At 37.7% G+C, this 26,381-nt stretch overlaps 1 protein-coding gene across 2 annotated transcripts; it reads right to left on the reverse strand.

The window, feature by feature from the left end:
* Positions 1 to 382: 382 nt before the first annotated feature.
* On the reverse strand, positions 383 to 24,467 carry LOC148861864 (vacuole membrane protein KMS1-like). Of its 2 annotated transcripts, none has more exons than XM_088984645.1 (8): positions 24,009 to 24,467; positions 20,710 to 20,924; positions 20,009 to 20,087; positions 12,655 to 12,954; positions 12,097 to 12,254; positions 9,703 to 9,819; positions 9,248 to 9,427; positions 383 to 953 (listed from the first exon to the last, which is right to left on the reverse strand). In XM_088984645.1, exons 1-8 carry the CDS (start codon positions 24,085 to 24,087, stop codon positions 762 to 764), a joined length of 1,320 nt encoding a protein of 439 aa, XP_088840771.1. In that variant the 5' UTR covers positions 24,088 to 24,467; the 3' UTR covers positions 383 to 761. The 2 variants fall into 2 exon arrangements, with proteins under 2 accessions (XP_088840771.1, XP_088840772.1); XM_088984646.1 differs by lacking the exon at positions 383 to 953 and adding an exon at positions 4,075 to 4,378 and having other exon boundaries at positions 24,009 to 24,447.
* Between the last annotated feature and the right edge of the window lie 1,914 nt (positions 24,468 to 26,381).

Raw genomic sequence — 26,381 nt, forward strand, 5'->3', positions numbered from 1 at the left:
GACTTATATATTGATTGCAATTTGCTACCAAATTGGGTACCATAGATCAAACCTAGAACGTTGAAACCGAAGGTTCACAAATGCTTTTGATTTTTAGATATCTAGATTTCTAATAACCGACTGCATATGCATCCGGGCCAAAATATAGAAAGCTTCGCAGAATTACGGATAGTGTTTTTCATTTTTTATTAGCAGTAGTCCAAGTGGCATTCTGAAGATAAGGAGCTATACAAGCCTGCCCTGTATGAGTCGGCAAAAGAGTTCACCAGGAACCTCCAATTTTAAGAACTGAACCACCATGGTTACCCAGGAAATTCTGTTCCTAACATGTTTTTTTTCGTGTCTTTGTGATGAATATTACAAACACACATACAGAGAGAGAGAGAGAAAGATATGCTTCGTTTTTGCCTCTTGGAAAATGTTTCAAGTATGGTCTTGTACGTTAAGAGTTATTTCTCAACAAGGCATGGTTAAGAAAAAAAAATCGTGGTGTTGGCCAAGGAAAATAATGCTCCTGCTTCACAATTCCAACAATTTTAGAATAATGCACTGATGCACCACCCTCGACATGCTTCCTATTACAATAAATAATCCTGCAACTTCCCCTTCCATTTTCTTTCATGTTTGTTTTCTGTACACATGGGAGACTTGATGCAGAGAAAGCTCGGGGTGGCTTCAATAATGCCAAACTTGAATGTCATCACCTTCAATTGCTTGTTTGAAACAAAAACAGTACAAGGATCCGGTGAGACTAGACGAGTTCAATTGGATACTGCGTCTGTCTCTCCATTTAAATGTCTGGATTCTGATGACAATGCAGCCAACTCTTTCTCCTGCTGTTTCTTAAGAAACCCTTGTGCTGTTGCTGTCACAATTTTGGCAAAGAAATTAAGCAGCATGAGCCAAACAACAGTGTTCCAGATTGATGCCAAGGACAGATCCCATTTCTTGACCTGAAAATAACAGCAAAAGAAAATGAAAATCAGAGGTCATTATGATGGTAACAGAAAAGGAAATGATAAGATCCTTTTACGCCGATAGAATAACCTGACAAATCCCAGAAACACAAACTGCTAAATAAAACAAGTTTAGTTATACTCAATGACCACTAAAATAATCCTCCAGGTACTAAATGAATCCCTGGTATTGGTAAAAAGATTCTCATGCATATGGGTCAGTTTTAACAATAAATTAAATATTTCTGTCAAAATCAAAAAATGGATCATTAACAACTGATTGAGAAGAATTCGAGGAAATAAATAGGTCATGCAATGCAGGTCTTGGCTATCCAGGATCTTGAGAAAGGTGCACTGGATACAGAACTACTCTTGGTATTTTAGCACAAACAGGTTGCTCTTAAACTTGAACCAGCATTTTAATGCTTGCCAGCCTGATATTAACTAGAATACCAAGTAATGACCCCTAAATTCAAAGCAATGCAAGTTACTTAAATCAATGTTTTAAAATGTGGAGGCATGATACAAGATGTTCCACTACCCTAAGGTGTGAAAGTTGTAAGCCTCATGAGAATGGATGTTTTTAATTACAAATACATAAATAAAAACAGGAAATTTAATGAGAATTTAGAAAACTTTACATTTACATTTTGCAATTTCTTATAATAAAATCCCTATATTTAAATAAGTAGAAACCACTAATTGCATATTTAGTCGAGGTTCTTGTGAAAGGAAAGAGGGGGAAGATGAAGATTTCAGCAGTAGAGAAGAAAGGAGAAGAAGAAAAGAGTAGGAAGTCAACCGGGATTGTAAAATTAACCCTAGCCGCCTACCTCTCATTATATTTATACTTAACTTAAAGGATGAGATATTATAAGGATGTCCTTAGTAGGACAGCTACTGATATAGCTGAACAGTCACAATCTAAAAAAACATAACCTAATGGGCCTAAAGCCCAATAACTTCCTAACTAAATAAAAAACAACTCGGACCAACTCACACTCCCCCTCAAGTTGGGAGTGAATGTCACACATTCCCAACTTGACTTACCACACTTAATGTATAGGAAATGCCTGGTCTTGTCATACACAAGTATAGCAGCCGACCCACAAGTCTGATATCTCCCAATGTCCTTTACTGGTTCACCTTCTGATGCATTGACTTTATGGTTCTGATCAATAGGGGTGTTGATTGCCATTGTTCCAAGCTTCCCTGTCTCTTGAAGAAGATCCAAGACATACTTCCTTTGAGAGAGAAAAATTCCATGTTTTGATCTTGCAACTTCAATGCCTAAGAAGTATCTCAGTTCTCCAAAATTCTTAATTTCAAATTCTTTAGGTAGGTTCCTTTTCAGACCATCAATCTCACTCAGATCATTCCAGATGACAACAATATCATCCACATAAACAATTAGAACTGACACCAAAGATCCCCTTCACTTCACAAACAAGGTATGATCAGATTGAGTCTAAGTGTAGCCAAAAGCAATCAAGGCCTATCTGAATCTGTCAAACCATGCTCTGGGAGTTTGTTTCAAGCCATAAAGTGACTTCTTAAGCCTGCATACCTTTCCCTTTTCAGTATCATTGTAAAAGCCAGCAGGAAGATTCATATACACTTCTTCTTGCAGATCCCCATTTAGGAAATCATTCTTCACATCAAGTTAAAACAAGGGCCAAGAGTATGAGGCAGCAAGACAAAGAAGTATCCGAACAGAGGTCATCTTTGCAACTGGTGCAAAGGTTTCTAAGTAATAAATGACATAGGTATGTGTGTACCCTTTTGCACAAGTCTTGCCTTGTACCTTTCTATACTTCCATCTGCCTTGTATTTTACTGTGTAAACCCATCTGCATCCAACTGTCTCCTTGCCTTTTGGTAAATCCACAATGTCCCATGTTTGATTCTTAATCAAAACCGCCATCTCTTCCTGCATAACTGTCTTCCACTCAGGTTTGGAGAGAGCATCACTAACACCCTTGGGTAGAGACACTGAATCAAGAGAGAAAAGAAAAGCACGGTAGGAAAGAGAAAGTCCACTGTAGGATAAGTAATATGAAATACAATGAGCAGTACACTTTGTCTTCCCTTTTCTGAGAGCAATAGGGAGATTAAGGTTATCTGTAACAGTGTTAGTAGAATCAATGTGAACTGAAACAGTAGCGAGACCAAGAGGAATACCTGAATCCATGTCAGTCGAATCTGGAGTCTCTAAGGAATCGACAGGAAGTGATGCGAGTTCTGCTGTAGTGGAATCAACCTCCTTGTAAAGTCATTGTAGTAAGTAATGCTGAGAAGCAGAATGCAAAGGAGGTGGCAAGGTAGGTGACACAGGGTGGTGGTCAAGCATAGGAGTAGACACAGGGACTGGAACTAGGAGAGGAATAGACTGCTAACTCACTTCCCCAAAACACTCCCCCTGAGAAGGATTCTTTGAGAAGAAGTACGTGGATTCAAAAAAGGTGGCATCCATGGTAACATACCGACTCCCAGAGACTGGATCATTGCAGCAATACCCTTTCTGATTCTCTGCATATCCAAGGAAGACACACTTCTTCGCCTTGGGATCAAACTTCAAGCGGTGAGGACCAAGGATATGTGCAAAGCAGACACACCCAAACACCTTGAGAGGAATATGAAACATCTCCCCCTGAGGAAAAAGGAGATTGAATGGGGTGCTGAATCCAAGTATACGAGAGGGCACCTTGTTAATCAGATATACTGAGGTGAGAACTGCATCACCCCAAAACCGAACTAGAACTGTATAAGTGATTATCATGCTTCTTGCAATTTCAACAATGTGTTTGTTCTTCATTTCTACAACACCATTCTGCTATGGACTGTAGGGACAACTGCTCTGATAGACAACACCATATTCTAACAGATATGAGGCAAGGTGTCTTTCAAAATATTCCCCAGCATTGTTGGATCTAAACACCTTTATTCTTGTTCCAAACTGTGTTAGTACCATTTGATGAAATTGCCTCACCAAGGGTGATACTTCATCGTGGGATCTCATCAGGTAAATCCAAGAGTATCGTGAGAAATCATCCACAAATAAGAGAATATCGATAGCCTCCCATAGAAGAAACATGGTAAGGCCCCCACACATCCAAATGAATAACATCAAAAGAAGAACATCTTTTATTACTGGGTTTAAATGAATGTCTACAATGCTTTCCAAGTTGACAACCTTCACACTCCAGATTTCACAAACTAACAGACTCAAAAAGTTTTGGAAACAAAAAACTCAAAGAAGAAAAAGGTAAATGGCCTAAACGATTATGCCAAAGCATAATTTGACCCACAGACCCTGACTCACTATCCCTGTTGATATGATGACTGATGAGGAGGAAGTACATCCAGGAGGTAGATTCCATTCACTTCACGACCACTCCCAATTGTCTTCTTTGAATCCAGATTCTGCAAAAATACAATGACCAAGAGAAAAAATTACTGAGTAGTTTATGTTCTTAGTCAAACTACTAATAGATAACAAATTAGTACTCAATCTGGGAACATGAAAGACAAGGGATAGAGAAATAGAATCACTAATCTTGACAGATCCCTTCCCAGCAATAGGAACATGGGATCCATCAACTGTGGAGACCCTATATATGCCAGAACAGAGCCAGTAAGTTGAAAAAATAATAGAGCTCTGGGTCATGTGCTCTGAGGCTCCAGAATCTATAATCCAAGGAGGTCCCTCCTTACTTGAAGTAGAAACATAATTTACAATGACGTGTGAACTACATGTGTGAGCAAAGGAAGTAGAGTGGACTCCACTAGTGCCACCTGTACATTGTTGTCCGCTTGCGGCTGAACTGGAACTGGTTGTATCCCGCTGGTTTAGAAGTAGCCCATACCTCTCAAGTTCGGCCCTTACTGCAGCAGCTACAACAGACTCCAGAGCAGCTATAATAGGAGGGGCCGGAATGTCACCAGTAACTGCCATGTGTGCATTTCCCTTCTTATTTTTCAATCTAGTCAGCACAAGATGTGGGTGAAGCTTCCAGCAAGTATTTCTTGTGTGTTTAGGCTTCTTACAGTAGTCACAGATCAAATCTCTTTTTCCTTCTTGATTTCAATGCCACCCCGATCTCCACTTTGTTTAGGTTTCACAGCACTTACCATGGTAGACTGATCAGGAATAAGAATTTTCATCATCACATCTCTCCTGCACTCCTCCCCTGACACAAAGGCATATGCCTGGGAGAGAGAAATACTATCCCTGGAAAGAAGGTGTTATCATGCAATATCATACTCAGGATTAAGGCCAACAAGAAATTCAAACACCCTATACTTCTCTAGATGTTTCTGATAGGTAGTTGCATCCTTAGTAGTTTCCCAAGCAAATGTCTCTAAATGGTCAATCTCCTGCCGCAGGGTTTTAAGGGCCGAAAAATAGGCTGCAATAGGTCTATCTCCCTGCCTTGTAGAAATAATCTGATTTCTCAACTGATAAGCCCTAGCAACATTCTCCCTCTGTGAATAGGTTTCTGCAACCCCATCCCATATTTCCTTAGCTGCATTTGCCCATAAAAGATTTTTACTTATATGGGGCAAAATGGAATTACACAACCAAGTCATCACCATATAATTCTCCTGTACCCACCGGGAGTTGCTAGTTTCGGGTTTCACCTCTTCACCCGTGATATACTCTAATTTCCCACGAGCACCAATGGCCATCTTTGCAGATTGTGGCCATTCTAAGTAATTTGCACCATCCAACCTAACTGTAGTAATGGTCCCAACCCCGAAAGGGTCTCCAGCACCTCCTCCCATTAGTCCCATTTCACTCCCGGGCTTATTTTCAACTCTGTGGCCCTCCATGCTTCTCAAAAAATGTAAAGAAAATAAATGAAATTTGCAACAAGATCAAACAAAACACTTTTTGGAACCAACAACACCATTCTAGTGTCCTAGACTTTCTTCCCACAAAAGATTCTTTTTCTGTGGAACGAGAGAAGAGAGAGAAGAGGCATCCGCTCTCTTTAGAAGCCTCCAAATCAGGCAGGACTTGAATCGCCCCTTACAAAAAAACTCTAAGGAACCCTAAAAAATTAGGGCACCACTTCCTAGGTCAAAATTGAAGAGTCCAACAGAAACAAGACTCTTCTCCTTTCTCTAGTTTTTCCTGATTTTGGTGAGAAACCCTAGACCAACTACAGGACACACAGATCCACCAAAAAAAATCCAAAAACTAGGCTTACTTGAGAACTTCGATCAACCTCTTAAATCACCATGCAGTCGGCCGATCTAGGGCTGCATGAGAGAACAACTTCAAGGAACCTTCGGCCCGCTCTGATACCAAGTAGAAATCACTAATTGCTTATTTAGTCAAGTTTCTTGTGAAAGGAAAGAGGGGGAAGGTGAAGATTTCAACAGTAGAGAAGAAGGGAGAATAAGAAAAGAGTAGGAAGTCAACCGGGATTGTAAAATTAACCCTATCCGCCTGCCTCTCATTATATTTATACTTAACTTAAAGGATGAGATATTACAAGGATGCCCTTAGTAGGGCGGCTCCTAATATAGCTGAACAGTCACAACTTAAAAAAACATATGACTAATGGGCCTAAAGCCCAACAACTTCCTAACTAAATAAAAAACAACTCGGACCAACTCAACAAAATATAAATTTGAGGTACCACATTTTAGTATCATAAGTATCATCAGCTATTAATACATAACTTGCAAAATTGCTAAGCAAAATTTCAGAACAATTACATGAATTGCAAAAACATTATTATAAAAAAAAAATATGCCATCCCAAGTTTAAATGAATGTAAAGCATCAAAGGCAATCAAAGCAATGGTGCCCACACTTCAATTTATAGTATTTTATTTATTATAGATATTATAATAAACTAAGTTTTTTATAGGTGTTACAAAAAACTAAGTTTGGAGGGTTTCCATGCTTTTATTGTTTTAATATATGTAATGGAGAATGTAATGAAATCATTTGTCCACTTCTATTTATAATATTTTATTATAAAAATAGTCTCAAAAGCTAAGAGCATATGACACATACGCCTCCTGCGTAAAGTGCATCAGAAGCATAAAGGCATATGCTCCTCTTGTATAATTCCACTGCCCCCTTTTTAATACAGGTGACATTTCATAAGAGAACTCCAAGTTGCCCCACTGAGAAGGCAACAGGCCAAAACTGTACACGTACAATTCCAATACAAACAGAATACAAAACAGCACACCCATTTGAATGAGCTATTAAAATGGTCCTTTACTGCTCCTGCTCTAGCCAATGAATCAGCTATGGAATTTGTACTTCTAGGCACCCATTTGAATGAGCCATTCAAATTGTTGCCTAGATATTGTGCCTGTCTAACCAGATATCTAAAACTGCATGGAATATCTTCTTATTTCTGCATTCAAAATATCACTGTTTGGCAGTCTCAACTTCCATATCCTTCATGCTATACATGCTTATTAGTTTCAAACCTTGAATCAAAGACATTGTTTCTATCCTTGAGGAATTTCCTTGTCCTATTGGGCCAGAAAAGCTGAGTAGGAATTTGCTGGTAATAATCTCTAATTACATCCTCCACTCCAGAACTCCCCAGGTTACCCAGACTACAACCATCAAAATTAAATTGTAATCTTCCACCTCTGGAACAGTCCAAGTCTCCGCCCTTCGTTGTTTCACAGCTTGGTATCCAGCCACACAATATGCCTCTACTTCCTTTTAAAACAACAACTTGAATATTAAAAACAGTTCAAATATCTAGAACATATGTATTTCCACGTTTTTATCAGTCTGGACACTCGAATCAATGTGCTCCATCTGGTAATTCTATATTAGGAAAAGAAAAAGAATCACCCATGGAGATGGTTCTTACCATCTCATAAAGTTGTTATAATATTTACAATAGTCTAGAGTTTAAGTGATCCAAATGGCTCATGAAGAGGTCCACTATGTCCTGATAGTCTGATACACCTTACCAGTCCAAGAAAAAGGTATATCTATAGTTGCATCAAGGACATGCATTATGGTTATTACTCGTACAGAAATTTTAGCAATATAATTATTTTATTCTTTTTCAATACAGGAGAATAACACACCACAAACCTGGAAAAATGAGCTAGTATAATCAAATGAGAGGCGCACTGTGCTGCTGCAATGCTCCCAATTTGTGGTGTATGATACACTTGTGAACAAATAAAAATGCCATACTAGCATTCCTCTTACTCAGTAATTTCAAATTTCTGAAGTAAATAACTGAAATTGTATTGCAAGAGCAAGACTAAATGGTATTCATTTCATTCAGTAGTTCTTGACTCACTAGGGTGTGGGGGGATGGAGAAAAAAATCACAGAAGCTCTAAAAGAACAGAAATCAAGCTGAGATTTATTACATCCTGGAATGGCAGAAAAAAATTCATGTAGCCAACCCCATATAGTTGGACAAGGCTTAGATGATAATTCCATACCAGTGCTTTGCCATATTATATATTTATTGTAATTACTGACATTTGTAAACACATCATATGGCAGGTAAAAATTTACAAAGGCAAGTCTAATGCATAGTTGTCAAGGAGACGCCTAGGCAACAAGGTGCCCTTGGAGGCTCGCCTCACCCCTAATCGCTAAGCAGTGTTCTATAGCGAGCTATGAAAAACTTTTATATTCTTAATTTTTTGAGGTTATAATTATAAAATAGACCTTTTTAAAACTAAAATATTCGTTTTGTGTGTTTATATACTAATTTATTTTTATTATTTTCTTATTTGTTAGGGTTTAATCAACATAAACATTGCTAAATGCTGTATTCAACCCTCAAAGACTTCAAAACCTGAACCAATCAACACATTTTCTTCTTTTTCTTTACTAATTTTGTGTGTTTATATACTAATTTCTTCTTCTTCTTCTTTTCTCATTTTCCTATAACAGAAATAGGGGTTCAGCCCCTATATATATATATATAATATTTTTAATTTTCTTTTCTTTCTTCTTTTTTCTTCTCATGAAAATGTTGATTTTCTATACTTTAATATGAAGTTTATACTTATGAAAACTATGGATATTTATTATGGAAATATGATTATGGAACCTAGGGGACTACCCTAGGATACATGCTTTTACTTAAAAAAATAATCCATTGCCTAGGCGACTAGGCACCCTCCTGTTGCCTAGCCTCGCCTTGGCGCCTTGAAAACTATGGCCTAATGCATGGCCAGTCACATGCAAACATCTGTGTTAGTGGGACTGTGTCTATGTCATGAAAGCATGTACATTTTGTGTATGTGGGTAATACTACTCAACAAAGAAATAATACCTTAACATTAGAATGCACCGGAACTGGGGGAGATATGTATTTCTGTCTGATGGAATGCAGCCTAGCAACAACATTGGGAAGGACAGATGAGAGACCAGGGACATGACCAAGAACCCAAACCAACTCATTTTCTATCCACTCGAGAAGTTGATTGTTGCAAACTGAGATGATGAAAACCGTCTGCAAGATAGAAAAATAGGGACATGACTTTCAAACTGGATCCAGATTCTGTGATCTAGTTGCAAATCAAGACACTTCACAGCAATATGCCAGTTATTTTCTTTTTGTACTTCTAAAGATCTTCTCAAACTTAGTGTTGGGTGATAATGATAAGAAGAGATAGAACCTTATAAACAAAAAAAAAAGAAGATAAAAACCAAAAATAACAAAAGAGCCAAATACCCCTACTAGACATTGCCTCCAGGATCTAAAGAATGAGCAGATGCTTTACAAACCTGTATGTGGGTCTTAATAATAGCCTTTCCAATTAATGTAGCAAGAAAGAACTTCCAGAATGGAATTCCAAATTGGCCACACATGATGCCAGCAAGATCAAATAGTGGGTTTGGCACCTGAAAATATCCTTCCAGTTAAAACACTAAAATGTAAATCAACAGGACATGTGTATGAAGTGGTGATAGTGCTATACTATGACAGAATTCGGGAAATCTTTATGTCATTTGACTTTGAAGGCATTTTTCTAAAAGGTATAGTTTTGGTCCCATATTACCAAGAAAGATGATAGTACGAGATACCAATAATACCTGCATCCGGATATTGCTCTTAGTTACAATAAATGTTTTACCAAAGTTCTCTATGGAATTGAAATACAGGACCCAAGTACATGGAAACACTTTTTTTTTGGCTTTTTGAACTATTTCTTCTGTCCTTATTGTCCATTTAAAACATGTTTTCTTTGTTTTATTAAACTAAACTGAAGCTTTACTTAATTTAAGCCCAACTCATAATATACATCAAATTGCAGCAGTAATAATTAACAAGAGAATATGCTCATGTGAAGTTGATTCCTCAAAGCATATCTTACATGTGCAAATCTGAATTAGTTAAACAAGATTTGACTGAAATGTTATACTAAATACCAAGCACCAAAATGAAAGCAAAATTCAAATACATGTTTATATGAAAAAAGTTTATTTTGGCATGGAGTTGCCACAAACAATATTAGTAAGTAATAGCAGCTCAAACAACAGATAGATGACACAAATTAATTTATTGGACTCCAACATAGTCCCAGATTTGGAAATCTTGTCAAATTCTGGGATCATGTTTAGGTGGGCAACCTATCACTAAGGATACAATTCCCCTCTTTTTATCCCCTTTCCAAACATAGGGAGGAACCTATATCTTGTTTCTTGGATCCATCTAGTTCTAGTGCTGGGTGTAATTGGGATCTGGGTTACAGAAGAGGGCTTCATGATTTCGAAATGGACAGTGTCATAAACCTACTACAAAGCTTGGAAGGGGTTTGTCTAGATGTTGGAAAAAGGGATAGGAGAATTTCGACCCTATCACTCTCTGGCACCTCCACATGTGGTTCCATTTTCTCATCCCTTATTCAACCAAGTGAAAATCAAGGGTCTACCTTCCTATTTAGGGAGATTTGGAGCAAACCTGTTACGCTTAGGGTGGGTGGTTTGTGCTGGGAAATGTATCTAGAAAAAATTAATACTTGTGAGTTACTGCAAAGAAAAAGACCTAATTAGTGCCTTCCCCCCATTGGTGCTCCCTCTACAAAGTTAATGGCACGAATTGCTATCACTTATTAATCTCCTACCCTTTTTCTTCTTCAATTTGGGAATAGTTCTCTTCTTTGTTTGGGTGTAGGTGGAACCCTCCACCTAATATACAAAGCTTCTTTGCACCTACCTTTGTAAGCTGGTCAAAGAAGAGGAGAATAATGCTCTGGAGCTGCACAAGGGCAGCAGTGTGTTGGACAATTTGGGAATAGAGGAACCAAAAAAAATTTCTTGAAAAGGAAAGAAGCAAAGAAGCTACCATTGAAGCTATTACAATCAAGGTGGTCCGCTTGGTGAAGTCATTGGATCTTTCCAAGGATGTCTTTGTGGTGAGGTGATGAGAAATTGGAGAGAGGTAGTTGTTTCTGCCCCTTTTATGGAGGTGGTTAGGCCTGTTTGGTTCCCACCGCCTAGATGTTTTATTAAGCTCTACTTCAATGGTAGTAGTGAAGACAATCCCGGCCCACTTGGCATAGGAGGAATGTTTAGGAACAAGGAGGGAAATGTCATTGCATTTTACTCGGGTCCAATTGGAACTGGGGACTCCTTAAGGGCTGAAATTATGGCTGTTATGAAAGGGATTCAAAAGGCTAAGAAGCTGAATGCAAGGAAGAAGTTAATTGAAGGTAATTCAAAGCTTGTAATAAGCTGGCTCCAAAAAGAAGAGGAGGTTGGATGGTGGTGCTATATATGTGAGAAGAGGAAAACCATTAAACTGCTACAAGGGATAGAGGTGAATTGCAATTGGGTCAGAAGAGACACAAATGCCTTTGCTGATAGACTAGCTAAACAAGGGGTGGGAAGGAATAGTTTATTTTGGGCTGTGTTGTAACTATTTTTTCTGTTGGGGAGGGGTAGGAGTGTTTATTCCTTCCCCTTTTTTCCTTTTTAATTGTACTAAACTTCTTATTTAATGAAATCGTTTCTATTATTGATAAAAGAAACCTAACATAATTGATCAAAAGACTACTAATTGGAAACTTAATATTAAAGACACAAGCATTATTTCTCTTATATAAGAAAAAGAAAATCAATTTCTTTACTGCAAAAGTTCTATTAAATAAATAGAGGGAGAGGAAAGCTAAAGCTGACCGAAGCAAGTACTAAAATGGTAAGGAAGTTCAGATGTTGAGAGTGTGAAAGGAGCCAGCGTTTGATTTGCTTCAGGTGACTGGCTATGACACTGTCATCTTCTCTTGGTGAGGTATCAAGTTCTTCCATAGCATCCACTTTGTTTCCTGTTAGACTTGCTGCATAAAAATACAAGTTAAAATGTTTCAGTAACCACATCATCCTGATAAACTTCCATAGCATCCTATATTTTTTCTAAATACTACTATTTCAGTAAACCATGACTTAGAAATTCTTCTTGTCGAAGTGCTCTTGACAGTGCCAAAATATTTAACAACTGTATGCCACATTGAAAAATCAACACCTTCAAACATTAGAGTTTCTCTTACATAGTTGACAGCTACTAAAATAAAATCCCACCACATTTAATTTTCATGGCTGAGTTACATATGAACAAATATAAACAAATAAGCATTGCATCTGTTTTTTAACAACCTTACAGGTACAGTTCCTTTCCGGTAACCTTTCTTTTTATTACATATGAACATGTTAAAAGACCTTAGTTAATTGAAGACTTACCTGCTCTTGAGATAAAATAAGGAGGAAGCTCCCCAAGTGCAGTACCAATGCCCCATAAAACAGCCTCCAGCTGAACATGAGGTAATATACTGCTGAGGGGAACCATCACACCATTTGAGGATGTAAAGACTGGAGGCCCATATTCCGAGCAATCCTTTTCAAGCCATGAAGGGCCCCTGTTCAATTGAATTGTATCATATGGGGCATATTTCAAATCCACTCGGCCACAATGCATGGCTTTTATTGTAAAAAGTGCTATATGTGGGCCCAGATACAACACAAAAGTGTGCAAACCCGACCCTGAGAGAGAAATGGAAAAAAGAAGAAAGAGAGAAGAAAATAGAAGTCAGTCAGTCAGTAAAAACAACAGTTACTAAAGCATTAGCTTTATCAGAAACCATGTTGGCAAAAGATACAACAGAAACAAAGCCAAATGAGCTGAGTTTGAGTATATTCATTCACTTTCTCAGAAACAAGATAAAAGAAGACGTCACTTTTATGACAATGTGCAAATTCAAAAAATCTTTCTTCCCCAAGATTCAGACCTATCATAGAATGGTATAAAGAACCATATTTCACAAGAGAATGCCCTTTCAGTAATCACATTATTCAAAGAGTTCTGGCTGGTCTGTTCAATGGGAAGTGGTTGGGAACAATGCCACGAAAAGTTTTAAGGTTGGGGAGGGGGAATAAAGAAGAGGCAAGTTTTAAGAAGCCAGCTTTTGGGCCGACAAAGAAACTGGGTGAACTGGGGGTGGGTTGAGATGGTGGGCCTAATATTCAGGTGGGGCCGGGCAAGAATGCTAAGCCCGTGGACCCTCTTATTTCTCCTGGGCCAAGGGAGAGAAAATCTTATTCAGTTGGGCCCAGTTTTGAGCCCATTTCTAAAAAGCTAAAGTCACATGATCACTTAAGTCCACACGTGACCACAGGGAGGTCACATGATCACTTAATGCAGCACGGAACAGTGGGAGGGAACCTCTTATAGACGATGTTAATCATCTATCATCTTCATCCTTGAGTTCTTCTGCTTGTTCTCGAAAGGGAGGGCAGAGTCAACACTCAAGCTGCTCCCTGCAGTGGATCCCAGCGAAGAACCTGAATCGGCTGTCGCCTGAGAGGCGGAATCCAAGAAGCACCAAGGGGTCTGTGTTAGAAAGGCTAGAATCTGGTGTTTGGCCTGGAGAAGAAAGCAGTAGTGATGAGGACTTTGAGTCAGATGGAGCCTCGAGTCTGGGTAGTCTTGATCCGTGCACAAGACAAAAACTTGATAGAAACAGGAAGCTTGAATACAGAGGTTCTGTTCTTAGAAGAAGAGGGGACTGTTGCAGACTATTCCAAGGAAGAAAGAAGTACAGGAGGTGCTGTAAATGCTGGACAGTTCCTTCTATATCTCAAACTGAGGAAGTCAACATAATCTCTCAGGGCACTCGGGATTTAAATGGAAAAACTCAACCCTCTCTATTGAACTTGGATAAGGATGAACCAAAAAGGGGAGTACTGGAGTTGGGTCTTCAAGGGAGTAAGTAAGGCGTTGTTGTTAACTTTACCATGAACACACTACAAAAGTCCCCTTGTAAGGAAATGACACCAGACTCGATCATCTTTGGCAAACAGCCCAGTCCTAGCTTTCTGAATGCTCTCCCTAACCAATCAGGTATGATTGTCAATTTATTTGTGGATACTAACTAGTGTGCTATGCCTGAAACAGATGTACCAGCATCCCATCCAGAAGGTACGACAAAAGTATGCTTAGAGGTGGAAGAAGGGAGTGTTGGGGAAGGGAATCTTGAAGAAAAGAGTGAAGAATTAGATGAAGCTTGGAGACTGATTTGGAGACTGATTTGCAGAGTTTGTGTTACTCAAGCAAAATGAAGGATATATGGATGGGTTCAATGAAGCGGTCTTGGGTAGGGGAAAGGAAGGGGATGACCCTGTTAGAGGAGAACTTCAGACCTCATTAGTGGAGGTTTTTGGTGAGGGGGATCAGGCTGATGCAAGGGCTGAAAGGAGTGAACAGATGGAAACATTCAATAAGAAGAGGGAGGGAAAAAAGAAAAAAGAAAAGAAAAAAAGGTCAGAGGTGGAAAGACTAATTTGATAGGAGAAAGGGCTTGAAGGAGTTGTGGTTTAAGGTTGAGGGTGATCTATTGGTTTGTGCCTATGAGGATAGTTAGCTGAAATGCTAGGGGTTTAGGGAATGCAAGGAAAATGAGGGTGATTAAGGACTTACTTAAAAGGGAAAGGCCTGACATTGTTATGTTGCAAGAAACAAAGTTGTCAGAGCTGGATTGAAGATGGATGAGGAGTGTGTGGAGGTCTAGAGGAGTAGGATGGATTCCAGCCCCATCTTGGGGAGACTCAGGGGGGATTGTCACACTTTGGAAAGATGATGTAGTAGAGGTAGTGGAGGAGTTAATAGGGAGATTCTTAGTTTCCATCAAATTTAAGAATGTAGAGGATGACTTCACTTGGGTGTTAACTAATGTCTATGGTCCCAATTATTATAGAGAAAGGAATGACATGTGGGAGGAACTATATGCAATTCAAGGTTTATGGGAAGGTCCATGGTGTTTGGGAGGGGATTTTAATGTGATAAGATTTTCTGAAGAAACTAATAACTCCCAACAAACCATCACAAGTAGCATGAGAAAGTTTAATAGCTTTATTGCTGATTGTGAGTTAAAGGAGATCCCATTAGTGCAAGCTCGATTTACTTGGTCTAATTTACAAGAAGTGCCCTTGTGGTTGAAGTTGGATAGATTTATCTTTAATGTTGATTGGGAGAACTATTGGGGAAACTTAGTATCTAGAGCTTTGCCTAGGGTGACCTCAGATCATTGTCCTATAAGAATAGGTGTGGAAGATTTTATCAGTGGACCTAGACCCTTTAGGTTTGAAAACATGTGGCAAACCCACCCGGATTTTGTGAATAAAGTAAAATTTTGGTGGAATGAGGAATTGAGGGGGATAAAATGGAAAGGGGTAAGATTTCACAAGAAACTGCAGAGGATAAGAGCCAAAATAAAAGTTTGGAATAAGGAACATTTTGGAAGACTTTAGGAGCAAAAAGTGAATCTAAACTCATGGATAGAAGAGTTGGATGAAAGAGAAGCTCAATCTAGAATGGAGGAGGAGGAGAGAGTTCCAAGGGGACAGTTGAAGAAGGACCTAGAAGAGGTCCGACTGAGGGAAGAAATAAGCTGGAGGCAGAAATTGAGGCATAGATGGATTAAGGAAAGTGATGGAAATACTAAGTTTTTTCATGATGTAGCAAATAAGGAGAAAAAATTGTGTCTAAGTTAGAGGTAGGGGGAAGGAATTCACTAACCAGGATGATATTGCTAGGAAGTTTGTGGAACATTTCAAATTGATTTACAGAAGACCCTTGGAAGAAAGGAGGGAATCAAAGGGATTGATTGGCCAAGGTTGGAGGAAGATCAGATTAGGTGGTTGGAAAGAAACTTTGAGGAAGAAGAGATTAGGAAGGCAGTTTTTTTGATGGACAGTTCCAAAGCTCCAGGACCAGATGGTTTTACAATGGCTTTTTACCAGGATTGTTGGAAGGTGATAAAAGGTGATCTTTGTGAGGTTTTTAATGCATTCGCAGAGAAGCATATAGTCAGTCAAGGCATTAATTCCACATTCTTGGCCTTAGTTCCAAAGAAAGTTGATGCTCTCCATCCTAAAGATTTTAGGCCAATTAGTTTGGTGACTAGTATTTATAAAATCCTGACCAAGGTCCTGTCTTTAAGGATTAAAGAAATCCTCCCCTCCATTATTATTCAGGCTCAAGGGGCTTTCATCCAAGGGCATCAGATAATTGATCAGATTCTGATTGCCAATGAATGTGTGGAAGAGATGAAGAGGCCCAAGCAGAGAGGCTTTGTTTGTAAGCTTGATCTGGAGAAAGCCTATGACTTGGTGGACTGGCAATTCCTACTAGAGGTTTAGAGGAAGTGTGGGTTTGGGGGAAGATGGTGTAGTTGGATAACTGGTTGTGTTATCTCTTGTCACTATTCCATCCTAGTAAACGGGGTGGTGAGGTATTTTTTTTCCAGCTAGTAGGGGAATCAGACCAAGGGACCCACTTTCACCCTTCCTCTTTACCTTGGTAGCTGATGTGTTTAGTCGAATTATCACTAGAGCTGATAGGGAAGATGCGATAAGGGGTTGGAGAGTAGGCACAAACCGAATTCCAGTCACTGACCTTCAATTTGCAGATGACTTGATGATCTTCTGTGAGGGAGGCTTCGGTGAGAAAGTGGAAATTTTGAAAGAATTGATTACAGTTTTTGAAGGAGTCTCTAATTTGAAAATCAATCTAGGAAAAAGCTGCATAGCTGGAGTAAATTTAGTTTTTGAGGAGATTGAGGTGATTGCAGGCTGTCTTGAGTGCTCCATTTCCTCCTGGCCCTTGTCTTACTTAGGGTTTCTGTTGGAGCAAACCCTAGGGAGAGTAGGTTCTGGAACCCAATCTTGGAGAAGTTAGAGAAGAGATTAGCTATGTGGAAGAAAAAATATATCTCTTCACTTTGATAAAAGCTACCCTCATGAATCTACCTACCTATTATCTCTCTATCATTAGGATACCGTCTAGGGAAGTGAAGAAGTTGGAAAAGTTGATGAGAGATTTTCTATGGGAATCGGGAGAAGGTAAAAAATACCATTTAATTAATTGGGGGGTTGTGGGTAGAAGCAAAGAGGAGGGAGGATTAGGGCTCGTGAATGTGCTTAAAAAGAACTTAGCTCTGTTAGGGAAGTGGTTGTGGAGATGGCCTTTGGAGCGGGATAGACTCTGGCACGAAGTAGCGAAGAGTATTCATGGATGTTCAGAGAGTGGTTGGGATGTTGGTGCATCAAGGAGGGCTAACTTAGCCACACCTTGGAAAGCAATTCACAAAATTCTTCTGTAGCTCCTCACCTGTGTCAGGTATGATGCTTGTTCAAGTAATTCTATTCGGTTTTGGAAGGACATTTGGGTTTGAGATCTCCCTTTGAAAGACCTTTTTCCTTCGTTGTACTCTGTTTCCTTGTATAAAAATGAGGTGATCTCAAAATTCCTTCCATCGAATTTATTCTTACTAGCTTTGTCTTGGGATTTTGGTTTCCGTAGAGGGTTAAGGGATGAGGAAATTGAGTGTTTGTCTACTCTTCTATGTCTCCTTGATAAGGTTTGGTTGGATCCCTCGAAACCTGATAAAAGGATTTGGGCCATTCATTCCAATGGGTCTTTTTCTTGTGGCTCCTTTTTCAAGTTCTCTACCAATCTCCCTCTCAACAAAGTTTCCCTTCCAAAGAACTCTGGTGTAGGCCGGTCCCCCCCAAGGTTATGGCTTGGTGCTGGGAAGTGTGCCATGGTAAAGTAAACACAATGGATAACCTACAAAAGAGAAGACTTGTCCTTTGTATTTCACCAAACTAGTGCACTCTTTGTAGATCTCATGGTGAGGATTGTAATAATCTATTTTTATCTTGTAGTGTAACTGCAGAGCTCAGGGCTTGGCTTCTATCTTTGTTTGGGTATAGTTGGGATCAGTGTTTTAAAACACGGAGGCGTGACACGAGGCGTTCCTCTACCTAGAGGTGTGAGGCGTAATTCAGAACGCAAGAGGCGTAAGCCTCCTTAAGAGGAGGGGGGTATGAGGAGGATGAAAAGGAAGGGGGGATCTCAGTTTTTTCTTTATTTTTAATAAAAAACTTTTATATTAAGAAGAATAAAGATGCATAACAGTAGTTCAAAGGGGGGGTCTTGTCGAAGCGAAGGTGAGCGAGCGAAGTGGAGCAAGACCCCCCCAACTCAAAAATACAAATTAGGCTGCATCGAAAAGGGGGCAGGGGGTCTGGGGGGCGAAGCCCCCCAATCGAAGGGACAGGGTGCAAACCATTTTCTTTCCCCTTATCTTTTCTTCCCTTCCCTTACTTTTCTTTTTCTTTCCTTTTCTCTTTTTTTTCTTCTCTTTCCTTTCCTTTTCTTTCCCTTTCTTGTCTTTTCCTTTCCTTTCCTTTCCTTTTTTTCTTTTTTTCTTCTTTCTTTTTATTTTTGTATTTTCATATCAGATGTGCATGAGGCGCATGAGGCGTACGCCTCTAGCACACCTCATGAGAAAAGCGCAAGAGGCATACGCCTCTTACACTTGAGCCGTACGCCTCAGAGGTGTCAGCGCCTCTGGCATACACCTTAGGGCATTTTGGGAGCGCCTCGCCTGGAGGCACGCCTCCAGGCGTATGCCTCCCACGCCTTTTAAAACACTAGTTGGGATATGCCAGCAGAAGTAAGCACAATCTTTAACCCTTCTTTCTTCTCTTGGCCCCATAAAAGAGGAAGGAAAATGTGGAAATGCTTGCGAGCAGCATTGTTATGGTCAGTATGAGAAGAAAGGAATGTCAGAATCTTCCAAGAAAAAGGAAGAAGTAGTCAAGCCTTAAAGGACTGCATTATGTCCAGGTCATTACGTTGGTTAAAGACTAGAATTATTTAACCATTTCACTTTTACTGATTGTTGGAAGGATTGGAAGTTGGTAGCAAGTTGTTCCTCCTACAAGGGAAGGGTAGTGACTAGTTGGGTCCCCCCTCCTCTTGGTTCTTTGAAGCTGAATTTTGATGGGAGTAGCCAGGGTAACCCAGGTCCCTCTGGGATGGGAGGTGTACTGAGGAATGAGGCTGGAGAGGTTGTCTTAATCTACCCTGGCCCTTTAGGAGTTGGGAACTCTATCAGGGCAGAACTGTTAGCTGCAATACAAGGAATACTTCTTGCAAAAGAAGTGGGCGTGGAGCAGCTTCTGATTGAAGGAGACTCTAAGACAGTGGTGGACTGGTTAAATAATCTGGAGGATGTCACTTGGGACTACAAAAATGAATTAAAGAAATTCAAATGGCTGACAAGAAATATGTCTATAACAGTACAATGGGTTGGGAGATCAGCTAATGCTTTTGCTGATGTCTTGGCAAAACAAGGGATAAATAGGGAAACATTGTTCTGGGCACAATTGTAACTATTGTTTTAATTTCAACATTCATGTTTTCTCTGTTGTAGTTTGTGTATTTGCTGTTTGGAGAGGCTGCCCCTTGCGCTTCTTAGGGGATTTTCTTGTATCTATTCAAAAAAGAAAAAAAGATAAACCTTTAACTCCAAGAGTAAGACAAGTAAAAGAAGCTATTTTAGAAGATAAGTGAATTTGGTGCAGAAGGAAGGTAAATTCAAATGCACAGAAGCTGATTTAGAAGTACACCCTTTATGTCTATGATGGGAATAGCTACTGTGGCTGCTAGATCCTAACAACAAAAAGTTCATTCTAACAAGACTTAGTCATTGCAGCTTTTTATAGAACTAGAAAGAATAACTTTACTTACCCAAACCAATTGATGATGCTATGCCAAGGGCCAACCACCACAATCCAAAATGGAAATATTGAAGAAACTCCTGAACATGCTGGGAAAATGTCAAAGAAAAAGTCATTTTAATCAAATCAACCTGAGGGAAAATTTGACCATAAACAGTATACATGATCAAAGAGTTGATAAAGACATGAAATTCACTCCTATGAAGTCCTGAAGTAAAATTTGCATGGTTCATATCATCTTCACATAAGAAACATAGTTGGCTCTAAACTAAAACCAACTATTCAGATGACTATAAAATTACTATATTTTGAAAATAGTTGGTATTAAGATTGAAAAGAGAGAAGGTACAAACAGATTACTGAGAAGAAAACCTCACAAAAAACTTTATATAGTTGTTGTTGTTACTTCTTTCTTTTTTTCAAATTTTTGATAAAAAAAAAAAGCAACTGTGTATTATAAAAAACAAAATATCAAGAAAATATACACAGAGGGGATGAAAATGACACAAAAAGACCTCCCAGAAAATTATATAGGCAGACTACTGACACTATACAGAAAACCTTTCTATTTTCTTTCTTTCCCTTTTTCTTTTTCTTTTTCTTTTTCTTTCCTTTTTTAAGCATATTAATAATGGTATACAATAGCACTGTACAAGCATAAAGCATTCGAAAAAACAGAAAGGAGTTAAAAGTGTTTATTTAACATGATACCTTTTCATGAGGACCATCAAAGAAGGTAACAAGAAGAATTCCGGAAGCCAATACCAAAGTACACAAAAGCAGAGGCCAACCACCTCTTGTCAGAATATATAATATTGACTTCTTAACATAATCAGTGGTAGCCAATGTGAAAAGCTTTAATGTCTTGAATGGTTGTGTTGTGAAAGTCAAATTTTCTAGTTCCAATTGATGCTTCTCACGGAGTTCTGAAAAAAAAAAGAATAAATCTGTCAGAAAATGAAATTTTTGGGAAAAACATACTTCAATTTTCAGGTATGCCTGAGCATATTAACGTCTTCTCTTTTATTTTCTCCTTTTCCCTTATAATAAGAAAAATTAATGCATCACAGTTATTGTGGTCAGAGGATATTGGAACTGTAATAATAAAGAATTCAGAAAAGACACATTTTTTGGGAATAGGGTAAATGTATTAGACAGAAAGCATAGAAGTTAACCAAATTTCCAATATTGATTCTACCCCAATACAATGAGGAACTATACATTTTGCCAATCCAAAACAACAAGAAGAAAGAATTAAAAGACAAATTAAACTGCAACACAGATAGACAGGAGAGAAGAAAAAAATTAATCTCTGGCAATTGACTAGATGGATAGATAGAGATCTATTCTTTAATCAATAACAATAGAAGGAAAGAAGTTTGATTACCTGTTGTTGGAGCATCAGGAACTAACAATACAATCTGTTGTCGATGTTATTAGAGACTAATAAGAGAATCTCTTTGTGATGATTGAAAGTTGATACAACATTTGGTACATTGAACATTCTTCCATTCTCGACATCATTGCTCCCTTACGATGAGAACAAGAAGTTTGCATTGCTCATTGTCATAATAGTTGTAAATAAGGATTTTCTCAATTGAGTTCAGTTAAGGAATACCTATTTTGCAAGCTGAAATTGGGTTGAACAGCCATTTCATATCCTATCTTACTGCTAAAACCATTCCAGTAAGGATTTCCCCTCTAAAAGCACGTTAAATAAGTGATGTAGAACAGGTAGGAAGAAGTCATACTATGGTATAAGTGGTGGGAAAGAAAGAATTCATATCTGATGTGGTACAAAGAAAAGGAAAATAGAAGAGTTTCTGAAATATAGAATAGAAGAAAAGAGAGAAAGAAAATACTCAAACTTAAAACTTTCATTTTATTATTACTCTTGTAAAAGTTCAATTATCGAAATTCTATTTATAGGCTCCACATTTAGACTCAAATCTCCCTTTACAAACTTCAACTCATCAAAGAAACTGACCAAAAAGAACTTCTAACTGCTTCAAAAGTTCAAAGCTAAGATAAACATATACTTAACCTATAGAGACACTTGAGAATGGAGTATGGACTCCAGCTCTTAAAACAACTAGAAATACTGATTAACAATCCTGTTAGAGCTAAATAGGCCAAAAGAAACACTAAATCAACCCAAAAAAAAATTATAAAGAAAATCAAATCATGTCAGATTTCCAATATCTTGGCCTTGTTGGATATATAACCAAATGACCTATCTAATGACACAAAATTCATTCAAAAAAGACAAGTTTTAAACTTTGAAGAAAAAGGTTGAAAGTAAAGTGATAGAATTCCAACTTTAACTTTTTCAAAATTTTGGAAACTCTATTAAAAAACCATTTACCAGTTTGACCCTTTAAGATGATTAATCTTATTCCAATTGGAACAACAAACCAGAAAATAACTATTAAACAACACAAATTGATCAAATTCAGAAACACCTAAAGTTCAAAATTGTCAGTGAATGAATTTATAGAAAGTTGATTTCTTTTTCAACAGTCTCTCCTTTTCTACATCTGCTTCACATTCACTAAGCTGTCCAAACTCCAAACAACCATGACATCTACCAAGTGAGGAAAGGAGTGAAAATTAAGTTGGTTATTGGTTACTCCTATTTTACCCTATTACTTGGAGCATCCAAGGTCCAATTGGCACCATTAGCATACACATTCAAATAAATCATATCTTCAAAGGTCCTCCTCCAAATGACACCTGTACTCATCCAAGATAATTATCTATATATCATAAATCCAATCAAGTGAAACCATTGTTTCCACAATGATACATCTAGACTCACTCCAACACCACAATTGTCTTAAGCCTTTTGTTCATCCATGGGCCCTAGTATATGGATCGTTTATGGTGGGCTTGAAACTTTTTAGTTTAACAAACCCTACATTTATCAGTTAACCTTTACCTACACAGAAGTCGTCATTATCATCATTATCCAATCCTTGTTCCAACTATATGGGGTCGGTTAATGGGTCCAGTTTTTCCATTCAGCTCTGTTTAATGCCATATCCATTGTTAAGTTATGAGAACTTAAATTATTTCTTACAACAACCCACGCCCCTTTTGTTTTACCCCTATACCCTCTAGCCCCTTCAACTTGCAAAAGATCACTTAACAGGTGCTGTCGATGGCCTTCTATTTAGGTGATCAAATCATCTTAGTCTACTTTCTCTCACGTTATCACCTATTGGAGCTATACCTAGGTTGCTTTAAATGACTTCATTTCTCATCTTATGCTTTCTGCTTTTCCACTCACCAATCTCAACTTATACATTTCTGACAAACTCATTTTTTGGACATGTTGTTCCTTGACTGCCAAAAACTCCACTTCATAAAGGCAATAGCTGGCCTTACAACTATTTTATAGAAAAAATCTCAGAAACACACCCCCCCAAAAAAAATCACATAAATATGAATTTAGTATATAAAAGGCAGAATATATAGTCCTGAATCGAACCTGATCATGGTTTTAGATCAGTCCGAGATACATATTTAGGGCTGCTGTACACCGATCCTCAAGCATTTTGGATCCTTCTAGCACTATGCCATAGACCTTCAGATGAATTCCATCACACAAGTCAAAAGCCCCAACTGATGCTAGTATTTACCCAAGATGGTTATCAATACATCCCTAGTGCGACCAATTAAAAGACTTCTAATCGATGCAATAATTGGCTTAGGCTTTTATTCACCCACGGGCTTTGGTGAACGGATTAATCACTTAAAATTTGAAAAATTCACCACAAATCTCGTTCAAGATATATACTTCATCAGCTAAAATCCCTCTCCCCCCGCCCCCCAACAAAAAGGATGGAAATATGTATATTTGCAAAGGAAAAAAAAAAGCCAAAAGCTACAATCCTGAATCCAACCAAGTATCAACAAAATCGCCATTTGACCATAATCGGAACAACACTAACCGAATCGACGGTTCAAACAAAAATAAAAGGAGAAAGAAAATAAAATGAGAGACTCACGTGAGATGGACATATCAGCACTATCTTCAGACGGAACCGGAGAGGTTGAAGTGGACGTTGCAGGCATCCCAGACCTCATGTTCGTTTACATACTAATCACGAGTCGGAAACCCTCGAAAAAATGCTTTATTCATCTGTATTCAACGAACAGAGGCCTCGAAAATCACAAATCAGGTCCTCAAAATATCCAGAGATCCAGATCGATTAATTGGCAGAAGCCGAATACGAGAAAAAGAACCGACAAAAACAAAAATTTTGTTCCTTTTGATGCTTTTCGAGTCGAATCGCAGATCTAGCAGAGGTAGAACGTAGAAGGAGAGAAAGCTTAAAAAAGGGGAGAGAGAGAGAAAGAGAGAAGGAGAAGGAACACAAATTTTGCGTGATCGCGAATCGCTCCTCCCAGCGCAAGGCGAGTGCGACAAGAGTGACTCAAAATAAAGGAAATTAATTATTTAGGATGTTTATTCAATATTTACAATTAATTTTAGATTTAATACATAAAAAACATTAAAATTTTCAAATTTAAATATCATTAATTCAATAATAAAGTGGTAAGCACGTGCAAGAGCTTCCAACCCTAATGTTACTGGTCTGTAACTACCAATCCTAGACTAACAAGTTAACTGTAAGTGCAGATGGAGATAACGATTCAGTACAACAATCTCTACCATGGAAAATAAAGCCAATTCTTGCCTTGGCTTCACGTCGATACTACGTACCATGCTAAAATTTTAATTCATTTATTTTTCTCTCCGCACTACGATTGTAAACGAATCGGATTCAGCTGTTTCCATATGCACATTCGAATAATTAAAATATATATGTTAGATTATTATGTTCGACACTTCGATTATTATGTTAGATTTTAGATCAGATTGGGATTTCATTTATAACTATTTTATTGTGTTTAAAATGATTAAAATATTAAAAAAAGTTTAAAAAATATTAATTATTTTTTTAAATATATGTATAATAAATATCTATAAATTTATAAATTATAAATAATATCTATATATATATACATAATTATAATATATAATAATAATTTTTATTAGACTCGAATTTTAATCAGATCGGATAGCATTAAATCTACATTAAAATTATTAATTGGGTACAAGTTCCAATGTCCAAATACACGATAATTAGATTTGGAAAAGAATATGGGTGTTTGATTTTCTAGTCCGTTGATAGCCCTTCTCCTCGCTGCATTCATCTCTATCTATTTATATTTATCTAATCAGACTTTATATCAAATTAAAAAATTAAAAAAGAAGGTAAATTATAAAGACCCCCTTGTACTATGGGGTAAGTGATAAAGTCCCCTGTATTTTTTTTTTTTTTTGCAATAAAGATTCCCCTAAACTTTAGATGTTAGACAAAGACCCCTTGGCCGTTTAAGTCAAATGATGGAAAGCATTAAGTTGCCAAAATACCCCACTAAATTTTTTCTATTTTTTTTCTTGCCCTTTTTTTCTCTTAAAACCTATTTAATCTATTGTTTTCTTTCATTTTGAGTTTCACTTTCACATACCATGATTATGGCCTTGATATTTTCCTCCTGACTGAAGCTACCTGGACTGAAACTAGATTCTTCTCTGCTCCTCCATTTTTTTTTTCACAAGAAGAGCACTGGCAAGAAAAAATGAATAGAAAAAGAGGGAAAGAGTCCAGGCAGCTTCAGTCAATAGGAAAATGTCAAGGCCATAATCATCATATGTGAAGTGAAACTCAAAAAGGAGGAAAAAAATAAGTTAAATAGGTTTTAAGAGAAAAAAGAGTAAGAAAAATAAAATAGAAAAAGTTTAATGGAATATTTTGGTAATTTAATGCTTTTCGTCATCTGACTTAACGGCCAAGGGGATCTTTGTCTAATGGCTAAAGTTCAAGGCATCTTTGTGGCAAGAAAAAAAGAATAGGGGTACTTTGTCACTGAACCATAGTAAAAGAGGGTCTTTGTAATTTACCAAAAAAAAATTAAGATCAAATAAATTGTTGGTTAAAAGAAAATTTATGTAACCATGAAGTTGACTAGGGACGAAATTTTAGTGATTGCATTACTTGTACCTTAGTTATATCAATGGAATGAAGCTAAGCTTAAGATCTTACGTTTTTTTTTTTCAGACAAACAAAAGAAGCCAGCTGTCAAGGATGTTACCTTTATTGCAGCAAAATCCTCCAACTGCACAATTAAAAAAAAAAAGAAAAAGAAAAACAGATTTATCTCTATACTGTCTTTGGTTGCAGTGTAATTTTATTTGCACCGGTAAAAATGTATGAAAGTGCAAATGAAAAAATTACAAATTTTGGTCTAATTTTATTTTGGATTTTACTTTATTTTGCTTTACGTCTTATTTTACTTCATTTTCAATGCAA

This window comes from Nelumbo lutea, chromosome 4 (genome assembly GCF_056320005.1).
Source record: "Nelumbo lutea isolate HS-2025 chromosome 4, American lotus-T2T, whole genome shotgun sequence".
Lineage (NCBI taxonomy): Eukaryota > Viridiplantae > Streptophyta > Magnoliopsida > Proteales > Nelumbonaceae > Nelumbo > Nelumbo lutea.

Excerpts from the sequence above, each read along its gene's own strand:
- LOC148861864 (XM_088984645.1), bottom strand. The coding sequence starts at position 24,087 with ATGAGGTCTGGGATGCCTGCAACGTCCACTTCAACCTCTCCGGTTCCG. Across the intron at positions 12,955-20,008 it reads AGCATCATCAATTGGTTTGG|GGTCGGGTTTGCACACTTTT; the intron begins GTAAGTAAAGTT and ends TTTCTCTCTCAG. Across the intron at positions 9,428-9,702 it reads TTATTAAGACCCACATACAG|ACGGTTTTCATCATCTCAGT; the intron begins GTTTGTAAAGCA and ends TCTATCTTGCAG.